Consider the following 24,901-nt stretch of genomic DNA (forward strand, 5'->3'; position numbering starts at 1 on the left):
TTTGGGTTTGGATGGCTGGTTCTTTTCATTCTTTAGCTCTCATTTCAAATGTCACTTTCTTGAACTGAAACGTTCATCAGTGGATAAATGGATCAACAAAATGGTGTATCCATACAATGAAATATCATTCAGCCTTAAAAAGGAGGGAAATTCTGATGCATGCTTCAACATGGACGAAGCTCGAGGACATATGCTAAGTGAAATAAGCCAGCCACAAAAGACAAATATTGTATGATTTTAATTCTGTGAGGTACCAAGAGTAGTCAGATTCATAGGCAGAAAGCATAATGGTGGCCATTGGGGTTGGTGGGGAGAGAGGAATGGGGAGTTAGTGTTCAATGGATATGGAATTTAGGTTCAGGATGATGAAAAATTCTGGAGATGGAAGGTAATGATAGTTGAATAGCAATGTGAATGTATTTAATGCTACTGAACTATACACTAAAAATGGTTACAATGGTAAATTTTATGTTATGTACATTTTTCAATAATAGAAAAAATAGATGCAAGTTACAACTGAGAAAAGGTCACCTCCTCAAAGAAGCCTTCCCTGACCATCAGGTCTTAAGAAGTCTTCCTACTGCAGTTAGTTGGTCACTCTCTGTTTCATTGCCTTATTTATTTCCTGCACGTCAGTCACCACAATCTGAAATTATTGTACTTGTTTCCTTGTAGGCTTCATGAGGACACAGATCTTGTCTGCTTCCTTCACAGCTGTATCATGCAGCTTGTGCCATGCTTGGCACATACTAGATGCTTAAGCATCTAGAAGGAAATACTGAAACCTCTATAAAATGCAAAGTGCAATAAATATGTCAAAATTATTTATTTCACGTGGCTCTTCTCGATCTGGAAGGATTCCACATAGTGAGGCTAAGTTCAGGACCGAGGACCAGATGTGACCAATCGTTGCTAAAGGCAGCAACAATTTGACTTTGACTGATGTAGGCCTGAAACAGAGCCAAGAAGTAGATCAGCAAAGCCTCATCAGGGCATGGCTCCTTGAGCCTGCTTTGGGCTGAAAGAAACAGAAACCTCAACTCAGAATGGTTTGGACAGTAAAGACCATTGTCCTTATCATCTCCCATAAAAAGAGATCTCGAGGTAGAGTCCTGCAGGGGTTGGTTAATCCAGTGGCTCATCGATCATCAAGGCCCCAGTTTCTGTCCAGACTTCCATTCTGCCCTTTTCAACACATGAGCTTTTGTGAGCTCATGACGACTGCCTTAGTTCCACTGTGCCACACCCAGACACAATAACACAATTACTCTTGTGGAAGAAAAGAAACTATCTTTCCTTGTGTCTCTCTTGGGCAAGTGAAGGAATCTTTCACAGAAGCCCCACACAGATTTCCCCTCATGTGTCCTTAGCCAGGACCGCATACCATGTTCATGCCTAAACCGGTCACAGGCAAGGGGAATGGGACCGCCATGACTGGCTTAGACTCATATAGACCCTTGGGATTAAGGATGTATCCAGCTTTCCCCAAAGCACATGGCAAGCTAATGGTAGATGCGTGAATTAAACTTGGCATTAGGAAGATGGAAATGCCTGTTGGGAAGGCAGCTGGTAGTGTCTACCTCAGCGTGAAATTAGAGGTGTGAATGCATGTCACAGTAGCCATCCTGGCATGGAGATGGAAGCATGGGTCATTCAAGCGGGCACTGACTACAGAACACCATGGCAGCCCCCAGGCCCCAGCTTCTTACCCACCACTGACCTTAGCTTATTTGGGATCAAACTGGCTACAAAGGGTTTAATGAAATTGATGCACACCTAGGAACTTGCCTCCTGTTGTGATTTCCAAGACAAGTAACCATCACTCAACCTTCATCCAGCATGAGGTTTGCATTTACACGAGCCTGTGTTCGATTCTTATTCTGAAACTCTTTCGTTCTTCGATTCAAGATGTATTTATTGAGCACCCATTTTGTGTCAGGTATTGTACTAGGAACTGGGATATAAGAAATAAAGTGTCTGCCTTCATGGAGCTTACTATCTGGTCTGGGGAGAGAACCAACTAACATATTTTTAAAAATTAATTTCACATATGTACTGATATGTACTAAGGAGAAAATAGAATGATGGGATACAAAGTGGTGGGACCAACAGGCTACTTGAGCTAGACGATTAGGGAAACTCTGAGGAGGTGAGAGATCTGAGTTGTGAAGGAAAAAGCTAGAAGGAAGATTTGGGGGAAGGATATTCCTTGTAAATGCATAGTCTTTGTAGCAAGAATAAGATTAACATGTTTAAGTCATACCAAGTCAGCCTGTGTTACTGGAGCATGGAGGGCAAGGGAGAGAGTGGTAGGTTTGAGGCAGAAGTTTCAGTAGCCTTGGAGAAACTATTTTAGTGGGGGAGGGGAAAATCCAAAACTTGGGTTTTGGACATGTTAATTTATCTAGGTGGATTAGCCGTTTAAGGGGGGGACGTAAGAGGTCCAGAACACAGAGCTATAGACGTGAAGCTGGAAATTATTAGCTTATGGATGATATTTTAAATGTGGGTGAGATCACTTAGGGAGAAATTGTAAAAGAGAAGAGAAAGGCTTCTAGACTCACTAGGTGTATGATTTGAGCATGTTATTCAGCTTCTTTGAGCTTGATTTTTTTTTTTTTTTTCGTGGTACGCGGGCCTCTGACTTGTGGCCTCTCCCGTTGCGGAGCACAGGCTCCGGACGCGCAGGCTCAGCGGTCATGGCTCACGGGCCCAGCCGCTCCGCGGCACGTGGGATCCTCCCGGACCGGGGCACGAACCCGTGTCCCCTGCGTCGGCAGGCAGACTCTCAACCACTGTGCCACCAGGGAAGCCCCCGAGCTTGATTTTTTTAAATTAATTAATGAATTTTTAACATCTTTATTGGAGTATAATTGCTTTACAATGGTGTGTTAGTTTCTGCTTTATAACAAAGTGAATCAGCTATACATATACATATATCCCCGTATCTCTTCCCACTTGCATCTCCCTCCCTCCCACCCTTTGAGCTTGATTTTGAATTTGTCTATAAAGTGAGTTTTATCGTATCTACCTTGCAGAGTTGATATAAGAATTAAGTTAGATAATGTATGTGAAAGCACCTGGCACAAGGCTTGGTAGAGTCTAAAAAAATGTTTTTTTCTTCACGCTGAGTATCCTCGTCCCATTTTGTTAGATAATAAAGGTATATATGTGAATCATTAAAATTGGACCTAGGTAAAGTGAGCGTCCAGGATTTGACATTCCTTTTTCTGACTGATCAAATTTCAAAAAATCATTCTTAGGCACTGGTGGATAGATGAGGAAGGAGTTCTATCATATTTTTCTGCTAAAAGAGAGCCCAGATTTCCTTAGATGGGTGAGGGAGGATCGGTGAAAGAAGAGCTGCAGGTATGCGAGGGGAAGGAAAATGAGAAAAAAGTATTTCGGACAGCATATAATGGAACAGTGATGGAAAGCCTCAAGATTTCAAACCTTTGTCTTTAGGAGATGGTGTCGCTGCCCAGAAATAGACAGATCGGATGAGGAGTTAGTCTGGGATGAACATAGAAGTGATGGTGAGCTTAGTTTTGGCCAGGCTGAGTGTGAGCTCCAGAGAGGGCAACCTGGAGGAGATAGCAAGCAGACAGCAAGCACTTAGGGAATTTTTGTAGCACAGGAGAGAGACTGGACCTGGAGCTACAGGTTTAGGGGGCCTTGCATGGAGATGACTGAAGCCTTGAAAATGGCGAGGTCATGGACAAAGTTTAGGGTGCAACCCTTCTCCAAAGAGCTCTTTTACTGCTGTTTAATATTTCATGTGGTTGTTTGGCTTCCCTGTTTGATTGCAAACTTAACTGCTCTTCCACTTTCTCAAAGGTGACTTGGGAAATTGCCTCTCTCAGCTTCAGTTTCCTCAACTCTCAAATGGGACTAATAATACCTACCACATAGACGGTTGGGAGGATGAAAAGAAATCATCTCCTGGAGAGATTAGCATCGTGCCTGGAACGAGGCAGGTACACAATGAACACTGAATGTCGCCTCGATGTTATTTATTTGATTCAAAGCTAAGAAGTGTTCTTGCATACTTTCCAGGTGTATAAGCACTTCCTGTTCACTCAGGGTACGTGACAGTGGGGTGGAGGGGTTGAGGTGGGGACTCTAGTCCTATAACTTCCTCCTGTCCAACCCTGAGGTCACTTGCTAACTAAGCCTGGGAGAACTGCCCCGCCCCTGGTTTATATCTGTCCCTCCCACATAGGCTGCAGATCCAACTGAAAATAGTCTTTTCCAGTTGCCACGGCCCACATACTGCTCTGAAGCCTGTCTCTAGCACAGATATCCAGGTCTCTTTGCTCCTAGCGGGACTGCCCCAGCTGGACATATGGGCGGTTGTCAGAGGGTTGGCGGGCCCCTGAACAAAAGAGAGAAGCAGCAGGGACTCATCTTTCTTGGAAACCAGCCTTAGGCAGCCCAGGATCCCACAGTCTTCCCACCTTCTTTGCTTTTCTGCTGGGATTTGAGGTCACCCCCTCCCCTCAGGAGACACCCACGTGGATCTGACCATTGTGATTTGCTCTCCCCTAGTCTGTGCTCCCAGGGAGGGGAGGGGAAGAAGAGTTTAATTAGGTCTCTGAGTTTCCTGATGCCAGCAAGAGTGCCCTCAGGTTGTCTGATGTGTGAGTGGCTTTGGGCTAGTTTCGAATTATTTTTAGGACTATAAGAAATCAGCTCTGAGACCTGAGTCATGAGCAGGCTTGCAGGAATCTGTGGACATGGAGCTCTTGGCCCCTGGCATGAAGGGGAAGGAGGGTCTTGCCTTGACCTTGCAGCTTTTCCCTCTCAGAAGCCGAGCTGACAACCCTACGGGGGACTCAGGGTGTACAGGGTATATGCGTCCTTTTAGAAATGCAGCCCTCCTCACCCCACGCCCATCCCATTTCCCCACCAATTTTTTCTAAGCTATTTTGAAACAGCCATGAAAAGGTTTAGAATTGGTTTAAATTCAGGTAACAGTGATGATTCTCTGTTTGCAAAGACCTGGAAAGCCAGCTGTGCACTTAAAGCCAAGGAGAAGACTGGATTTAGCTGTTGCTGGGAAAATAGCTACTGTTTCTCCCACGACCCTGGTTTGGCAACATACAAACATGCCTTCAGAGATCTCAAAGCAAAACTTAGATTTAAAAAAAATAAATTTTGATCTAACTTCAATTTACAGAGCAGTTACAAGGCTAGGACAAAGAATTTCACTCAAATAAGGCAGACCTCAAAAATATTGCAGGTTTGGTTCCAGAAAAAAGAATATCAAAGAAAGTGAGACACTCTAATTTTTGTTGTTTCCTAGTGCACATCAAAGTTATGTTTACACTATAGTCTATTAAGTGTGCAATAGCATGACTAAGAGAGCATATATAACGTAATTAAAAAATACTGGGCTTCCGTGGTGGCACGGTGGTTGAGAGTCCGCCTGCCGATGCAGGGGACACGGGTTCGTGCCCCGGTCCGGGAAGATCCCACATGCCGCGGAGCGGCTGGGCCCGTGAGCCATGGCCACTGAGCCTGCGCGTCCGGAGCCTGTGCTCCGCCACGGGAGAGGCCATGGCAGTGAGAGGCCCAAGTACCGCAAAAAAAACCCAAAAAACTTTATTGTTAAGAATGTTAACCATCACCTGAGCCTTCATAATCTTCTCGCAATAATAACATTAAAGATCACTGATCACAACCACTGTAATGAATATAATAATGATGAAAAAGTTCGAAATACTGTGAGAATTACCATAACGTGACACAGTGAGCAAATGCCGTTAGAAAAATGGCGCCGATAGACTTGCTTGACACAGGGTTGCCACAAAACTTCAATGTGTAAAAGACACAATATCTGTGAAGTACAATAAAGCCCAATACACAAGGTCTGCCTGTACCCCAAATGTTAACATTCTACTATCTCGGTTTTATCATTTTCTCTCTCACCACATATACTGATACAGGGTAAGGCTGATACAATACTATTGCCTAATCTGCAGACTTTATTCAGTTGTCATCAATTTTCCTATAAAGTCTTTTATAGCAAAAGAAAACCCAGGACTATATTATTCAGTTGTTTCGCTTTAGTCTGCTTTCATTTTGAACAGTTATTGAGCACCTCTTTGCATTCACGATCTTGACATTTTTTCATAGTGTAGGCCACTGACGTCGTAGAACGGCCCTTCCTTCGGGTTTGTCTGATGTTTCTTTGTGACCGCGTTCAGGTCGTGTGCTCTGGGCAGTAACACCAAAGCTGTGGTGCTGGGTTTTTCTCAGGGCACCGTATCAGGAGGCACGTGCTGCTGTCTCTTTGTTTCATCACCAGTGATGTTAGCTTTGATCATTTGGTTAAGGGGGGATGGGTCAGATTTCTCCACAGTAAAGTGACTTAATTTTCCCTTCTGTAAGGTTACTTTGTAATTTATAAGAATCCTGGGGGGAGATACTTTGATACTCTAAATTTCACCCACTAATTTTAGCGTCCATTGATGATTCTGGCCTGAATCTATCATTATGACGATGGTTGCCAGGTGCTGGTTTTCTAAAGCCATTATTCCTTTTACATTTATTTGCTGGTTTTCTACTCTAAGGAAGAACTTTCTCACGTATCTATCTATCTATCTATCTCAGTTTTTAAAAACAAAACAGCATGTTAACTAAAAAACCCCAGTGTATTCCCACAGTGGGTGTCCTTCCTTGAGCCCTCACTGACAGCAAACGTGTCCAGGCCGGTCTGGTGAGCTGGGGGCCGGCAGAAGGAGTCAGTTCACAAGAACTGAACTGCGCTGGGGCTCTGAGTGTGACGGAGGATTCGTGCTGGCCTCTGATAAGGGGCAGCGTGAGGAGGGCAGCAGGCAGGGATTGAAGGAACTGTCTTGTGTGAGACACCATGAACCTAAGAATGTGAACGGCAGGCATGTGCGTCCCTAGGACAAAGCGGGGCTCACAGTCAGGGACAGGGGAGTTTAATATTCTGGACACACGACACCCTGTGCTGTAGGACCATACAACCTGGCAGCAGTGGCTGTGTAGAAAGATGGGGACACTGGGGTCTCACTTGGGTAGTGCCAGAGACTCTCACGCGGGCTTTCAGGAGGACGGGAGTGGGACAGAGGCAGAACGCGGCCCACACAAGCATGACGGTGGGGAGGGGCACCTACTCTGGGTACTTCCAGAGGCAACTTTGTGGGAGTCCAAGATCTTATATGAGAAGGTCAAGACAAAAGCCAGTTCAGTGTCAGAGGCTGGAGAGGCCATGGGACACTGGAGTTTCTATCCACACAGCACTTTCAGCCTGGCAAACAGTCCCTGAAAAATGATACTCGTTGCACTAGGGGCGGGGCTTGCTTGGATTCAGAGTATAGTGCCAAACTGATGAGCTGCTCCATCTGCCAGCCTCCCATGCTTGTCAGCACAGTTTGGTTGTCTCCTGCTCATTCATGGCTGCTTCCCTGGGTTCTGAATGGCAGAGGACCGGTCCTCCTCTTGCAGAATTATGTATACCCGAGGGGACTAACTCTGAACTAGGCACTCGCAAAGAGGGATGAATGCACGAAAGGAGAGCACCCAAGAACAATGGAAAATGAGGAGACGTGGCAGCACAAGGGAAGCACCTTCACCGCATCTACCAATTAGCTCCCTAGGAAATACTCAATCTTTCATTTAATTGAAGACCAGAACATTATTATCTCCGACACGAGGAGTTATCCTAAAGAAAATTTACAGTGGTATTATCATCGACTCAGAAATAAATTATACTTCGGTTTAGTTTAATTTAGTTTCCTAAATTACACTTTGGTTATATTTGGGTATCATATCAAATCAGGCCGTGTGCATCTGTCTGTGAGAGTGAAGAAATGCTACGTTAGAAAAGCCTTAATTTGAAATGCTGGGTGAATTGTCCACTGTGTACACTTTAGCAGTTTTCACTTGCAAGTTGATGGTGATGCAGTGTTTCCTACAATACAGTCTTTACATCAGGCTTTCGAAGAAATCTTTTCGAAGATTTACAATGAGGGACACCTCGAATGTTACTTCTGAAGTGATTTTTGGGAAGCTTTGAGATAAGCCAGCTGGGCTGGAGGATGCCCCCAGGGCCTCAGACTCCTGCCTGGCCGCCAGAGGCTACCTGATCTGGTCCCTCTTTTCAGGGTGGTGACGGGCACAGTTGTCTGATCACCTGCCCTTGGAAGCTGTGTGTGTGTGATGGCCTCTGAGCTCCTGTGCGGAGGTCATCCCTCCTGGATCAGGGAGTCACGTGGAGTCACAGAACAGCTGTCAGAGCCTGACCCGGCCAGCAGGGACCTTCCCACAGAGCTATTACAATTCAATTTCAGTAAATATTTAATGGCAGTCAATACCAGAACAGATGCTCTGGGATGAGAGTTCAGGAAGTACAAACAGGACCTGCCTTCAAAAGATGGACAACCTAGTTGAGATTCAAGGAACATTTATTGAGGAAAAATGGGAGAGAGTGAACAGAGCTTGGGGCTGGAACCACCGGGTTTTGTGTTTGTGTTTTGATCTTGTCACTTACGGGTTTCAGGCACCCAGTAGGACCTTTCAGGGCCTCCATCCACACGGAGCTTCCGTGTCTCCATCACACATGGAGAATAACCATTCTTACCACATGGGTTTCTTGTAAAGATTAATGGGAGACTAGACAAAAAGCACTCAGCGTGGTGTCTGGCCCAGAATAAGAGCTCAGTAAACAATAGCTGGTTTTTTGAGGGCTTTCACATGCTGGGCACGTTTACCTATGTGGCCTCCCACACCCCGCTGAGCAGGGTGTTATTATTATGCCCGATTTACAGATATAGAAACTCAAGGCCAGAGGGGCAAAGGGCTTGTTTCTAGTTAGCGGTTCATCAGCGGTAGGGCTGCACTTGACGGCCCACCTCCTGGCACCTGACTTGACGCCATCCTCACTCTGACACGACTGGCCCTTGCGGTGTCATGATCATCTATGGAGAAGAAATATTCTGGCATCTTCTCAGCAAACACACCACTAATGACAATGATCTCTTACCTTTGTATAATCCCTTTAACTTTCCAAAGTGCTTTCACATCTAGTATCATTTGATCCCCTCCACTCCAAAAAGGAGTCTTCTCTGTTCAGCTTGCAAAATCAACTTCTGTCAGGACTTTTTCTGCCTGAAAGACTGACGCATGGCAGAATAAATGTTCTGGACCGTGTGTTTTCCTGCCTGGGCAGCGGATAGGGTGACTTTCTTTCCGGGCTGAAAAGGCTCTGTTTTTATTTTGGGCTTTTGTGCAGCACCCCTCACCCAGCCCGCCCCACTTCAAGCTTCTTCCTGCTTTACGTCATGAACTAGGGGAGCGTTTCCTATTTTCTTCAATACTTTGAAAGCCTCAGACTCATCTTGGGATGAGGCAGAAGTCACATTGGTAGGATGCTTGGACCAAGCTCTCGTCCTTACATCCCTTGGAATACACACATGTGCACACGTGTGTGTACCTGCTGCTTCCCAACTGCCCTAATGAATAAGGCTCAGTGAACACGAATTGATGAAGCTCCACGGAAGTCTGCCAGTTCATGTTTATGGCTCCCTTCTAGGAGCTCAGATGTTGATTATCCACGTGTCTCATCTCCATCTCCTTCAACTTGGCTCAGGGGTGCTCCCATTAATATAAGTTATAGTCACTAGACACATTATCTTCCTTCTCTTTGAGCGGAGTTATTTTTCAAACACTAAGCACAAATAATCATTCAAGAAACACTTTGCAAAACCAGCATTTATGAAAACCATACAATTCAAAATCTATTTTAGAAGCTTTTACAAAAAGCAGGAAATTTAGCGGGGGAAGCCGGTGCTGCATTCTTTTCATGATAAATGGCGGTGCGTGCCCGGGCGAGAGTCGGGTGGGAGGCTGCCTGACTAGTCCCGGATAGAGTGGTACCAGAAGGTTTTCCAAACACAGCCTCCAAACCAAAATGCCCTTAGACTCAAGCAGCTCTGACCATAAAGGTAAGAATGAGAGGTGTGTTTTGCTGGTCTGAGATTTGTAAGAAGTGCAGTCAAGTAAGCAGTTGATATAGTATCTCACCTACTCCCCTTACAGAATTTGCCATTTGACATTTGGTGTCTGTGACCTCAGCAGGAGTTCCAATGACAAAGTAACCCCTGTGTCGACTGAAGAGGCCATATCTGGGGCCTGGAGTGTCCCCGAAGCGTCTTTGAAGGAAACGTCTTAAAATCAAAAGCCATCTGCTAAGGGAAAACTCTGTCTTTTACCCCCAGGAATCACTAGGCTCCTAGTGGAGGAGTCCAGGAAGCAGAACAAGACTGACAACAACCATAGCTATCACTTTCCAGAACTTCCTGAGCCACAGACTTCACATACATTATCTTGTTCATCTCATAGCAATCCAGTGAGGTGGGGACCATCCTTATGCCCATTTTCCAGTGGGGGAAACTGAGTCTCACAGTGGTTACGTCCCGCGTGGACAGTCTGTCAGCTGGTGAGTGGCAGAGCCGGCATTTAAACCCCACACCATTTGATTCTACATCCCACGCTTTACCTCCTTACTTCACACTGCATTCCTGGACCCCTTCCAGCCATTAGCCCCCCACCCAAGGGGAGCCACACTCCTGACTTCCACAGCAGAGATTAGTCCTTCTGTATTTGTACTTTATGTACATGGAATCATGCAGTGTGTGCTCTTTGGTGTCTAGCTTCTCTCACTCAACATTAAGTTTGTGAGATTCACCCATGTTGTTGAGTATGGTTGTTGACCATTGGTATGCTCTTGGCCGTACAGAATTCCATTGTGTGACTATGCTTCAGTTTATATATCCATTCTATTATTGATGGACTTTGAATTGTTTCTTTTTCTTGGTTATTACACAAAGCTGTATTATGCATATATAAACTTTTAAGGTTGTAGATAAAAGAATCTATACAGACAATCATATCATCTGTGGATAATGAGAATTTTTAGGTTTCTTTTCCCCTTTCCAAACCTTATATGTTTTCTTTCTTTTCTTTTTTCTTCCTGATTTTAAAAGCCTTCACTGTTTCACCATTAAAAATAATTTTGTGTAGGTTTTGGTTAGACTCCCCTTATCAGATTAAGGAAATCCCTTTCGATTCTGAGCTAGTTAATTTTTTAAATCATAAATAGATGTTTTGAATTTCATTGAATGTGTTTTCTCTGTCTTTTGAAATAACCATATCGTTTTGTTCTTGTAATGCTAATGGGGTGAAAGATAATTACAGATTTTCATAAAAGATGCATGGATGGGTAAAGAACCTTGCCCAACGCCCCTCTTAGTTAAATGATGGAGATTAGATTAGAACATGGATAGTCTCGTTTCAGAGTCTGGGTTATAATCACAATGGTATATTTCCTTTTCATCACTGAAAGGCCGGTAATGTATGGAAACAGTATAGGGAGTCAGAGAGAACTGGGTTCAAATCCCAGCTCTACCACTTACTAGCAGCAGCATCTCAGAAATCTTGATCAATCTCTGTAAACCTCAGTTCTTCATCTGTGAAATATCATAGCTAACTTATGTTATAAAGGTTATAAAATAAAAGGATATAAATGAATGTAAAAGTGTCTAGTGTATGTCAAGTGCCTGGCACATAGTAAACATTTCATAAGTTTGGGCTAGATGATAGGATGTTTTGATCCCATAGTTTTGATCTGCTAAGTACTGAATACAAATATTTAAGTCAGAATACTAAGGCTATTATGTTTCCATTGAGAGAGTATTTTCTAACACAAACTCCTTTAAGCCAATTCAGTTCTGTGATCAGTTTTCTAAATGGTACAGTCATTGCTTCCAAATTTTTCTATTTTTGTTTTCAATTTATGAAACTTCTTTGCATTGAGACCAGTTGCATTTATTTATCAGTGTTCTTGACGATATCAAATGTGACCAATTACAGCTTCTCCTGTTGCGGGAATTATTTCTACCAAGTTCAATTTTTCCAGGCCAAATTATACATAGATACATGTATAGAGAAAATGTGCTTCAATTTTTAGTCAGTAACAACTGTTACTATTTTCAGTTTTAGCCTTTGTTGAGTTTACTTTGTGTTAATAAATTTCTACTAAATCTAGTTTTCCTGGGTTCAGGTTTTGACGTTCTCATTGTCACCAACAAAAATGTATTTTTTTCCAGCAATAAATAATGTTAGTTTTATTTTGTTTTTAGAAATCTTTTGAGATAATTGTAGATTCACATACAGCTTTAAGAAGTAGGACAGAGAGATCTTATGTGCCCTTTACCCAATTTTTCCTGATGATAACGTCCTGTAAACTATAGTACAGTATCACACCTAGGATACTGACATTGACAGCCAAGATACAGAACATTTCCTTCACCAGAAGAACCCCTCATGTTGCCCTTTTATTGCCACAAACACTTTCCTCCACCTCCATCCCATCTATAATCCCTGACAGCCACTAATCTGTTTTTCGTTTCTGAAATCCTGTCATTTCATTAATGGTGTATAAGTAGAATCACACATTATGTAACCTTTGGGGATTGGCTTTTTTCAGTCAGCGTAATTCTCTGGAGATTCCTCTAAGTTGTCCTGTGTATCAGTAGTTGTTTCCTCTTCATTGCTGAGTAGTATTTCATGGTATGGATTTACCACTGTTTGTTTAACCTTTTAGCTGTGGAAGGACATCTGGGTTAACTCAGTTTTGGGTTCTTATGAGTAAAACTGTTATAAACATCCATATTTAGGTTTTTGTACAAACATAAGTCAATTTCTCTGGGATAAATGCCCAGGACTGTAATTGCTGTGTCATATGGCAGTTACAGCTTTCGTTTTTGAAGAAACTGCTAAATTGCTTTCCAGAGTGACTGTACCATTTTGCATTTCCACCAGCAATGCCTGGGTGATCCAGTTTCTCTGCATCCTTGCCAGCATTCCGTGTTGTCACTCTTTCTTATTTTAGCCATTCAGTAGGTGAATAATGATATCTCATTATAGTTTAAACTTGCATTTTCTCATCCCATAACTTGTCACTTCATCCTCTTGACAGATTCCTTCACACAGCAAAGGTTTTTAATTTTGATAAAGTCCAATTTATCAATTTTTTCTTTTATAGATTGTGCTTTTGGTGTCAAGTTTAAGGACTCTTTGCCTAACTTTAGATCCTGAAGATATTTTCCTGAAAACTTTATTGTATTACAATTTGCATTTAAGTCCATTATCCACTTTGAATTAATTTTTGTATAAGATGTGAGACTTGGGTTGAAGTCTTTCCTTCCTTCCTCCCCTTCTCCCTCCCTCCCTCTGTCTCTCTCCCTCTGTTACTTCCTTACTTTTTGCCTGTAGGTATCCACTTGTTCCAGCAGTGTTATGTTGAGCTGTCTGTCCTTCTCCACCAAATTGCTTTTGCATCTTTGCCAACAATGATAATTGGACATATTTCTGTGGGTCTATTTCTGGTTTCTTTATTCTGTTCCATTAATGTATGTGTCTATATCTTCATCAGTATCACATAGTCTTAATTACTGCGGCCATGTAATAAGTCATGAAACTGGGCAGACTGATTCCTCCCACTTTCTCTTTTTCAAAATTGTTTTAGCTCTTCTAGTTCTTTTGCCTTTCCGTATACATCTTAGAATAACCTTGTCCATATCTACTAAAAATCTGAGATTTTAAGAGGAATTACACTAAATCTGTTTATCAGTTGGGGGAGAATTGACATCTTTTTTTTTTTTTAACATCTTTATTGGAGTATAGTTGCTTTACAATGGTGTGTTAGTTTCTGCTTTATAACAAAGTGAATCACTTATACATATACATATGTTCCCATATCTCTTCCCTCTTGCATCTCCCTCCCTCCCACCCTTCCTATCCCACCCCTCCAGGCGGTCACAAAGCACTGAGCTGATATCCCTGTGCTTTATTATGTTGAATCCTCTAATCCATGGATAGTAGGTCTATTTATTTAGGTCTTCTTTCTTTCATCAGCATTTTGTGGTTTTCAGCAAATAGGTCGTATATATGTTTTATTAGATTTATGTGTAAGTTCTTCTGAGTTATTGTAAATGGTAGTGTATTTTTAAATTTCAGTGACCATGTGTTCATTGATAATATATAGAAATCTGATTGATTTTTGTATGCTGCTCTTGTATTCTGTGATCTTGCTAAACTCACTTATTAGAAGATTTACACAGATTCCTTTGGATTTTCTATATAAACCATCATGTCATCTATGAATAAGGATAGTTTTGTTTCTTCTTTTCCAATCTTATGCTTTTTATTTCCTTTTCTTGCTTTCCAGCATGATGTTGAATAAGAGCAGTGAGAATGGACATGCTTGCCTTGTTCCCGATCTTGGGGAGAAAGCATGTAGTCTTTCACTTAGGTGTAATGCTTGCTGTAGATTTTTTTGTAGATGCTCTTTATCAAGTTGAGGAAGTTCCCCTTTATTTTTATTTTTCTGAAAGTATTACTCATGAATGGGTGTTGAATTTTGTCAGATGCTGTTTCTGTATTGATTTATATGTTCATGTGCTTTTCTTCAATTTGCTAATGTGCTGGATTATTAATGTGGTGATTGATTTTCAAGTACCGAGTCAGCCTTGCAGTCTTGGAATAAATCCAACTTTGTTGTAGTGCATAATTCTTTTTATATACTGTTAAATGCAATTTGCTAGCATTTTGTTAAGGATTTTTACATCTATATGCACGAGTGACATTATTTGCAGGTTTTGTTTGTTTCACACTGTCTTTGTTTTGGTATTGTGGTAACACTAACTTCATGAAATAAATTGGGAAGTGTTCCCTTCTCTTCCATTTTTTTGGAAGAGGTTGTGTAGAATTGGTGTTATTTCTTGTCGAAGCATTTGTGAAATTCTTGAGTGTTACCATCTGGCCAGGAGATTTTGGGGGGAGATTTTTAAAATTATGAATTTGATTTCATGAGTGATAATGGGCTATTCATATGATCTATTTCATATTGGGTGAGTTGCGGTAGTTTGTGTTTTTGGAGGAATTGGTCCATTTATCTAAGTTGTCAACCTTTGTGTAAAGTCGTTCATGGCATTCCCTTTTTATCCTCTTGATGTCTTCAGGGTCTGTAGTGATATTGCTGTTTCACTCATGATATTGGTAATTTGTGTCTTCTCTTTTTTCTTTAGCAGTCTCCTTAGCGGTTTGTCCACTTTATTGAATTTTTCAAAGAATTTTTCAATTTATTTGATTTGATTTCTGTTCTTTGATTTTCTTTGCTTGCTTTGGGTTTAGCTTTGCTCTATTTCTAGGTTATTCTAAGGTGGGAGCTTAGATTATTGATTTGAGATTTTTGCCTTTTTAAATGTACTTAGTTCTATAAATTTCCCTCCCAGCACTGCTTTTGCTGTGTCCCACAAATTTGACATTTTATTTTAATTAAATTCAATGTTTTTTTTTTTTTTTTTTTTTTTTTTTTTACGGTACGCGGGCATCTCACCGCTGTGGTCTCTCCCGCCATGGAGCACAGGCTCCGGACGCACAGGCCCAGCGGCCATGGCTCACGGGCCCAGCCGCTCCGCGGCATGTGGGATCCTCCTGGACCGGGGCACGAACCCACGTCCCCTGCATCGGCAGGCGGGATCCCAACCACTGCGCCACCAGGGAAGCCCAAATTCAATGTATTTTTAAAATTTTCCTTTGAGACGTTGACTTAGGGATTGTTTAGAAGAGTTCTGATTAATTTCTAACTGTTGGAGATTTTCCTGGTATCATTGTTATTGATTTCTAGTTTGATGCTTTTGTGGTCAGAGAACACACTTTGTATGACTTCAGTAATTTAAATTTCTTGAGTTTATTTTATGGACCAGGATATGATCTCTCTTGCTATTTGTTCCATGAGCGTTGGAAAAGAATGTGTGTTCTGCTGTTGCTGGCTGGGGTTTTCTGCAACTGTTGATTAGATCCTGTTAGTTGATGGTGTTAAGTTTTTCTGTATCTTTGTTGATTTTCTTTTTAGAAGTCCTATCAGTTGTTGAGAGAAGGGTGTTCAAGTCTCCAGCTGCAACTGTGATTTTATTCCTTTTTCTAGTTCTATTGGTTTTTGCTTCATATATTTTGTAATTCTGTTGTTTATACATAGATGTTTAGAACTATGTCTTCTCGGTGGATTGACTCTCTTGTAAGTTTATGATGTTCCTGTCTATGGTAATTTTTTGCTCTGAAGTGCACTTTGTCTCATATTAATATAGCCACTCTTTTGCAAATGTTTTCTCCCAGTCTGTGGCTTACTTTCTCATTCTCTGATCAAGAATTATTTTCTTTTCTTCAGTTTTAGAAGTTTGACTATGATATGTCTTATGGATTTCTATGGGTTGACTCTTGGGGGGGTTCACTCAACTTCTTGAATATGTAGGGTTAGCTCTTTACCAAATTTGAAAAGTTTTCAGCCATTATTACCTTGAGCACTTTTTCAGCCCCACCTTCTTACTCCTCTCCTCTGGGGACATGCCATGACTGTTAGAACTCTTGTTATAGTCCCACAGGTCCATAAGGCTCTGCTAATTTTTTTTTTTTGGTAGTTTTCTATTTCTCAGAGTTGGTAATTTTTATTGTTCTGTCTTACAGTTCACTGATTCTTCTGCCCCCTCCATTCTACTGTTTAGCTCATCCACTGAGCTTTTTATTTTTGTTAATGTATTTTCCAGTTCTAAAATTTCCATTTGGTTCTTCTTTATATCTTGTATTATTATTTTTGAGGCTTTCTATTTGCCAAGACAATTTTATTTTTTGCTTGTTTCAAGTGTGTTCATAATTGCTTGTTGAAGCATTTTTATCATGGCTTCTTTAAGAACTTTAGATATTTCTAACATTTGTCATCCTCACATTGACACCTATTGCCTTTTTCATTCAGTTCGAGATATTCTTGGTTCTTGATATGGAGTGTGATTTTGAACTGAAACCTGGACATTTTGAGTATTGTAAGACTGGATCTGCTGTTTTATCTGGCTTCCTCTCACACTGTTCTAGAAAGGGAAGAAGGTTGAGGCCTTATTATTGCCAGGCAGGGGTATAAGTCCAGCTCCCCACTCAGCCTCCATTGCCACCTGAGTGGGGGGGAGGGGGCTCTCTCCACCACTGCTGGGTGGAGGTGGGGATGTTGGCTCCCCTCTAGGCCTCCACTGATACCTCCCTGGCTGGGAGGGCTAAGAGTGCCTCATTACTGCTCCCCACATGACATCTATTGACACCAGAGGGGTGTTACTGATTGAGGGTGAAAAAACTCCTCTCCACTAGGCTTTATCTGATACCACTCAGTAGGGAGAGAGAGGGGTGCCCTGTTACTGCATCGTGGTGGTGGTGGTGGTGGTGTCAGTAGTGGTTGAAAGTCTAGGCTCCCCAAGTGGTCTCAACTGACACTGCCAGGGTGGGGAGCTCCTTATTACATCCTGGTGAAGGTAAAAGTCTAGGCTCCTCACTGGGTCTTTGGGGGCATGGGTAATGGTGGGGGTCAAAAAATATACACATTTATACTGGGGATATATATGTATATATAGAATATATTTTTTTTTAAGGGAAAAATAGGGGAAAGTAAATGTACTTCATCTTCTGTCAGTCTTATTCTGTATTGATTATTTCTACCAGTAATATTCATAAAGAATTGGATAAAAGAATGAAAGTCTGTATTTATTTCTTGGAGCAAAGAGCAAAGAACATTAGTAGGGTAAAGTAGGGTAAAGGCATGGGATATGGATATAGGGTCAAAATATCGTACTTAATGGCTTTTGACTATATATTGACCACCATGTTAAGCATGGGTATAATGACCCTGGCCTTAAGTAGCATGCAGTCCAGCTTGGAAGCCAAGATGGGGATTGCAAAATGGATATGCCAACAAAGCATCAATTTCTAAGTGCTCAATAAGCCATAAAGTGAGCAGCTTGTCAAAGAAGGCTGATGTTGAGATGGAGCAGCCAGGGAGGCCCCACATTTCATATAAGAGGCAGGATGTGCGCTAACCTCAGAAAAATCAGACTTGGGTATGATGGGAGGAGGCAGCTGGTGAGAAAGCAGTGAGATAGGGAGAATGGAATTGACAAAAATGGGAAGCCAGTAATATAATAACAACTGCAATATTTAATTACTGCGTGTATTAGGTTCTGGACACTATGCCAGACACCTTACATTATTTTAATCATCCCTCACAACATCCCTTTGAAGTATGAAATATAATTCTATTTTACAGATGAGGAAACTGAGGCCCAGGAAGGTAACTTCCCCAAAGTCACATACCTATGTCAAGAGGAAGAGTTAGATTCATGGGACGTCTGTCTGAGATATTTTAAGCACTTTCCTAGAATGCTGGGAATGTACACAGCATTTGGCTGGAACAGCATTAGCTTGGGTGAAGAGAAGAAAATAATAAGATTAGAAATTGAGCCAAGATGTACGGGCCTTTCTACTTTTGAGCAAAGGAGTGAGGGCCTGAGTAGGTCTCTTTGGGGACAGTAGGCAGAGGGGAACTATGGCAGGGAAGTGGGCCCAGTTTCCATTATGTAAGATGAGAATATGGATCTCACACTGACCTTTGAACAAAAGCCCTTGCCAGGTCACCTTTCATGTCATTTCAAAAACACTAAGAAGACACAAATCTTCCAGTGGGGCTTACTTCCTCTTCTCTCTTTTTTTTTGAAAGACAAATGTTACATTGGGGGCATTTAAAGAACACCTTTAGAATTTTTCAATAGAGACTTTGAGATGTGATGGGTTAAATTCTACTTAGCTTCTGGCTCCTTATTTTTTAAATGTGTTCCTGAATCATGCTTAGCCATTCATTCAGACTGGTTAGGTTAATTAGACACAATGTGGGTAGACAGAATGACATCACATACCTCCTTCAGAAGAGACAGAGGAGAAACAGAGAGGAAGAGAAGGATTCTAATAGAATTTTGTTCCAAAAGACTGGATGAGACTGACCAAAAGGGGGGAAAAAAAAGAATTGGACCAAAAGATTCCAGTGAGCTTTTGGACAGCATGTCTGTGGTGGTGCAGTCAATCAGTAGTGCTAAAGGAATTATAAATATTTCCTATTAACACAGGAAGGGAAGGCCAAAGAAGTGCAGCCTGGGAGGATCTACAGAGAGCTGTTTCCAAAAATATTTCACAGAACATCAATCCCATGGAAAGATCCAAGAAAAAAGAGTTCCGTGGTTTGTGAAAAACACTAGGTCAATCAAATGTGTCTTTACTGCCAGACTTTTCAGAGCCTTTAAAAATTTCCCATGCATTATGAAATTCCAAGAGGGGCTGTAGTATGCTGTGTTCCCAAATATACTTGTTTACAGAAATTCCCCCACCCCTACCCCCACACACTTTTTTTTTTCTTGGAGATTTCTTATGACAGGTACATCACACTTCACACTTTCATAAGTTCTGGGACAGGGAAAGACTTACCTCATGACACAGAACTGTATTCCCACTGTAGATTTTTCTTTGGTTCCTCAAAGATGTGTCTGACATATGCTTCTAAGATTACTTGAGAACTAAATGAATATTTTCTATTTAAATCCAAATGTACAAAGGCAAGTAATTTTCTTAAAATTTCCAAATTTCTACCCCAACCCTCTCAACCATCCAAATGAATCAATAACCTAGTTCATCAGAGGAAATTGCAGCTATTTTATGTACTTTTAAAAAATGAATGCTCAATTATAATCAGATTATAAAATGAATCACATTGCCACATCTCTTTCTAGCCGCCTGGGCTGTAAGCTGTTTGTCGTCAGGTTCTCAGTGGCCTCCTCCCTGCTGCCCAGCACGAACCTGGGCCTCCCGCCCTATCGGATCAAAGAAGCTGTTGGCAAACTTTCTCACGTTGTCTGTCCCGGAGGCCCTGGAGATCTTTTGGAATTCACGGAAGGTTGCATCTTTCTCTCGCAAGATCTGCTCCATCTTCTGCTCCTTTTTCCTAATGGCTTCCTTAATGCCCTCGATGTGGCACTTTTCCTCCTTCTCGGCTTTCAGCTTCAGGATGTGATGATTCTTCTCCCGCAGGATGTTGAGCTCCCGAATGTGCTGCGCCTTGTCACCGATATTCTTGTGGACGTTACTCCTGGTCTGTGGGATCTTCTGGTCCGCGAGCTCCATGGACAGCCGCTTGTGCTCCTTCCTCTGCTCCTCGGGCTCTTCCGCGCACCACTTGACCTGCTGGCACTGCTCCTCCTCCTTGACCTTCTCCTTCAGCTCCCGGTGATGCTCCTTAATCAGGCCCTGGGGAGAATCTTGGGACCACTGGGAACTCTGTTCCAGGGACAGCTTCCTGAGGAGCTCCTCAGCCTTGGCCTGGCAGTCCATGAGGACCTTCCGGGCCTGGTAATTGACTAGGGAGCTAAGATTGGTCTCCTGGATCTTTTTCTGGCCCTCCGTGGTGTGCACATGCTTCTTTAGACAGGCCTGCTTCAGCCTCTCCTGCAGCTGCAGGCTGTTCCGCTCCCGCAGGTCCCGCATCTTCCTCTCGTGCTCCTGCAGGCGCTGCACCTGGTACTGCGTCCCGTGCTTGGTCTCGGTCTCAGAGGGGACCCCTTCCAGCTTCTCCTGGCGCTGGTTGTCTCGGTCCTCTAGCTGCGCCTTCCACCTGCTCCCCTGCCGGATCGTGTAGGTCGCTTGCCTGTCCCGCTGTCGGACACGCTGCTTCCGGCTCAGGCGAGCCTTGTGCCACTCCTCCTCCTGCTGCCACTGCTCCTGGCTCTGCTGCAGCAGCCGCTGGCGCTCTGTCTCTAGGGTCAGCTGGACCTTCTGGTCTGAGCGCTTCAGCTCCTTCCAGGCTATAGCCGCCTGCTGCTGCAGCTCCCGCATCCTCTGGGCCTTTTTGAGCCAGGTCAGCACCAGGGCCACAAGCTTCCGGCCCCTGGAGGACATGACTGCCTCTTCCAGCTTGTGCTTGAGGATCTGGGTGTGCTGGTTGTGCATTGCCCTGCTGGGGAGCGAGGGCTGGGAGTACTGGCTGGCTAATGACTCCCCTGGATCATTACGGTATCTTTCCTGGATGTACACGCAACCTGACTGCGTCCCGAACTCTCTGGAGGGCACAGAACACTTCTTCGTGTGAACCGAGGAAAGGGACCAGCGACTGAGACCTCTGCAGGCCGGCACTGCCCACTGGTCTCTGCTCTGCACCTTTTCTACCCTGAAAGTTCCACTCGGGGGAGTGTAAGCTCCCTGCGGGTAAGATGGGGGCAAATCTCCCCAGGCCGGAGGGTAGTGCTGGCAGGGCTGAGGTTGTTGCGGTGGCAGCTGGGGCTGCTGCTGCCAGGCCGGGCTAGGCGGGCTGCCTCGCTGCTCCAGGGGCTTGGTACCTGCCTCCCCCCAGGCGTCTTCCAGGCGCCGTCTGCGGGGCCGGTGCTTCCTGGCGTGGTCCGGGGGCCTCCGGGCCACGTCTGTCAGGCTGCGGCTTTCAGGCAGAAAGTCCGGGTACCGGTGCCGGCGGGGCCGCGGGGTGGGCGAGCAGAACAGGTGCGGCCAGGAAGCCGCGGCCTCGCTCCCCTCGCGGGGAGTCCCGGCCCGGGAGCACAGGCCCTGCTCGCTCTGCGGCCCTGACCCGCCCAGCCGCGCCGAGGATGCGCGCTCCTTGCGGGGCGGCGGGGCCTCCCAGAGGTCCGAGTGAGGCCGCAGGGAGAAGCGGCCGAAGCCCTCCATGCTCCCTCCCCGCGCTCCCAGCGTCTGAGCCAGGGTCCCGGGACCTCACGGGGTCGCTGCGGAGACCCGCCCCGCCCTCGGATCCCGGGGGTCCGGGCCGCCTGTGACGCTGTGGCCACTTCACAATGCACCTCCGCCCCGCCCCCCCCCCCCCCCCCCCCCCGTTGCCGCAGCCCTCGGCCCTCGCCCACTGGGGACTTCCTAGCGCCCGAGCCCACTGGGGACTTCCTAGCGCCCGAGCGGTGAGAGAACGGGGGGAGGAGGGGTGGGGAGGGGGGAAGAGAATGGGGGGGAGGGGAGGGAGGGGGAGGAGGGGAGGGGGAGGAGGGGAGGGGGAGGAGGGGAGGGGGAGGAGGGGAGGGGGAGGGGAAGGAGAGGGGGAGGGGGGAGAGGCTGTAGAAAGACAGGGTGACCCTTAAAGCTGAGGGTGCGTAGTGAACCCCCACCGGTGTTTCAGGCAGGAATTTGAACTCGCATTTGTACACCTTAAAGTAGCAGAATTTTAAAAGTAGCCAGGTGAAGGCGTTACCCCCAGAATGGAATGTAGCGGGGAAACCCTTTAGTCAGGGGTCCCTGCGTCTCTGCGCCTCTGCAGTGTATGCAAATGAAGCGGCCGTGGAAGCACATTAATTCACTGCACCATCCTTCTGCCCTTTTAAGTTAGCAAGCCCAAAGTGTACTTTTTAAACTTTTAGAAGAGAGAGAGAGAGAGAGAGAGAGAGAGAGAGGAGAGAGAGAGGAGAGAGGGAGAGAGAGGAGAGAGAGAGAGAGAGAGGAGAGAGAGGGAGAGAGGAGAGAGAGAGAGAGGAGAGGGAGAGAGAGAGAGAGAGAGAGAGAGAGAGAGAGGAGAGAGAGAGAGAGGAGAGAGAGAGAGAGAGAGAGAGAGAGAGAGGAGAGAGAGAGAGAGAGAGAGAGGAGAGAGAGAGGAGAGAGAGAGAGAGAGAGGAGAGAGAGAGAGAGAGAGAGAGGAGAGAGAGAGAGAGAGAGAGAGAGGAGAGAGAGAGAGAGGAGAGAGGAGAGAGAGAGAGAGGAGAGAGAGAGAGAGAGAGAGAGAGAGGGAGAGAGGAGAGAGAGAGAGAGGAGAGAGAGAAAACAACTAATTTGTTTTCTCCTAATAAATATGGCAATTACTGCTTTTGACAAAACATGAATGTTAAGTGCACATTTCTGAAATAACATCAGTGTACAGCATGCCGAAATCACATTGTTATTGTTGTTTTCCTCTTTCTCCAGTTTTGTGAGATTAATTTTTCTTGTTGAGGCACCCAGGGCTAATGGGAAAAGTGCTGGATTTGGTCATGCAAACTTGAGTTTGAATCTCCTCTACCACTTTCCACTTGTGTGGTCTTGGGCTAGTTACTTAACTCTCCTGACCCTCAAATTCTGGAACAGTGGACTGGAAGAGGGGCCGTGCCAATACCATTGTTGGGCTGCCCTGAGGGTCAGAGGAAACTATGTATCAAGAGCTTAGTGCTTTAATGCATTCAATAAACATCATTTTGATGTCCTTCTAGCCTTCAATTACAAATTCTAAGGTTTAATATACGGGTTTACAAAAGTTTCTACACATTCCTAGAAAAGAAGAATGGAATTAATGTTATCCTAAAATAGTTTAGGTAAAGAATAGAGTGCTAGGGAGGGGTGATGCCTCTGTTGTGTTCTGTTGTGTTCATCCTGGACTGTGGATCATGGCTAAGTCACTTCCTGTCTCTGAGATGTAATGAGGAAACAGTTCTGGATAACATTCTCCAAATATGGTCAATCCTTAAAAAAGAAAATTAAGTATTTACTGACCCCAGTCCTCTTCACCCACATCTCCTTGAAGTTTCACAGTGACCCAGCTAGGCAGGGCCAGTAGAACTGATAACATTTCCTTAAGACAAATCTGAGACTCGGCCATATTAACTGATTCCCCCAAAGATCAGTTGGTCAATGGTGGAAGTTTTGACTTCAGGTTCCCTTGTCTTTCCATATCATGCTGCCTTTCAGGAAATGCACTTTGAATTGAGACATGTGTTATGGACCGAAAGTTTGTGTTCTTCCCAATTCATATGTTGAAGCCCTAAACCCCAGTGTGGTGGTATTTGGAGGTGGGGCCTTTGGGAGGTGATTAGGTTTAGATGAGGTCATTGAAGGTGGGGCCTCCATGATAGGATTAGAGGAAGGGACCAGAGCTTCTGCTCTCTGCCATGTGAGATCACAAACAGAAGGTGGCTGTCTGTAAGCCTGGAAGCGGGCCGTCACCAAGAAATGAATGTGCTTGCATTTTCACCTAGCACCTCCCAGCCTACAGAACTGTGACAAATAAATGTCTGTTGTTTAAGCCACCCAGTCTATGGTGTTTTGTTAGAGTAGCCTCAGTTGACTAAGATGACATGCTTTACAAAAAATTATGATCAGTATATATCCGAGGGTCATGACAGCCATGTTCTTGAAGCCATGTGGTAGCAGCCTTAACCAGAGTGACTGAGGCCTCCTCAGGAGCCCACTCTGCCTGGATGGGATCTCACATGCAGTCATTAGCACGTCTATAGCTGAGGACAGGAGGTTGTTTCTACCCTGGGTTTCTATTGGTGCAACTCATACCATTGTTAGAGAAATTATTTAGTGATTATAATTTTTACTAGGAGGCAACTTTTACATAAAATAAATCAAATTTGAAATGGAATCATTTATGTGAGGAAATATTTGGGCATGAACTGAGTTGTGCTGATATCTGAATGTCATTTGTGGAAGCTTTGTAAAACATTTTGTACATCTACATGTGGCTCTCGCTGGTACCAGGCCATTTCCTGTTACAGAGAAGCAGTGCCGTGTGGGCAAAAGTACAGCCACCCAAGAGCCAGGAGACCTCCCACCAGGCAGCTCTGCCACCTGCTGAATCACCTGAAGTGGTCATCTTATTCTCTGTCTGGTGACTCTGGTGGTTTCTTCATTGCTACAAGAGATGATCTGTAAGATCTCATTCAGTCCCCAATGCAACTAGAAAGAGGAGTTCAATTTAGTAACTGCTGCGGCCTTCATTCTGCAAAACAAAAATGAGTTAATCCCTGAAAAATGCTTACAGCAGTGCTTGGCATGTGGTTGCTGCCTTATAAAAATTAGTCACTAGAGTGATCATTATCATTATTCCAAAAGCATTAAAACCATAGCCATAGTGTAGGGCCGAATTTAAAGACATAGTTTGGCAGATGTAAGTTATTACATATGGAATGGAAAAACAACATGGTCCTACTGTATAGTACAGAGAACTATATTCAGTATCCTATGATAAACC

The 24,901-nt window shown here is 44.1% G+C and overlaps 1 protein-coding gene across 1 annotated transcript; it reads right to left on the bottom strand.

Moving 5' to 3' along the window:
• Nucleotides 1–16,521: 16,521 nt before the first annotated feature.
• Nucleotides 16,522–21,624, bottom strand: CCDC185 (coiled-coil domain containing 185). The gene is made up of 2 exons (XM_032603831.1): nucleotides 19,384–21,624; nucleotides 16,522–16,955 (listed from the first exon to the last, which is right to left on the bottom strand). Exon 1 carries the CDS (start codon nucleotides 21,622–21,624, stop codon nucleotides 19,720–19,722), a length of 1,905 nt encoding a protein of 634 aa, XP_032459722.1. The 3' UTR covers nucleotides 16,522–16,955; nucleotides 19,384–19,719.
• Nucleotides 21,625–24,901: the final 3,277 nt, after the last annotated feature.

Source organism: Phocoena sinus, chromosome 1 (genome assembly GCF_008692025.1).
Source record: "Phocoena sinus isolate mPhoSin1 chromosome 1, mPhoSin1.pri, whole genome shotgun sequence".
Taxonomy (NCBI): Eukaryota; Metazoa; Chordata; class Mammalia; order Artiodactyla; family Phocoenidae; genus Phocoena; species Phocoena sinus.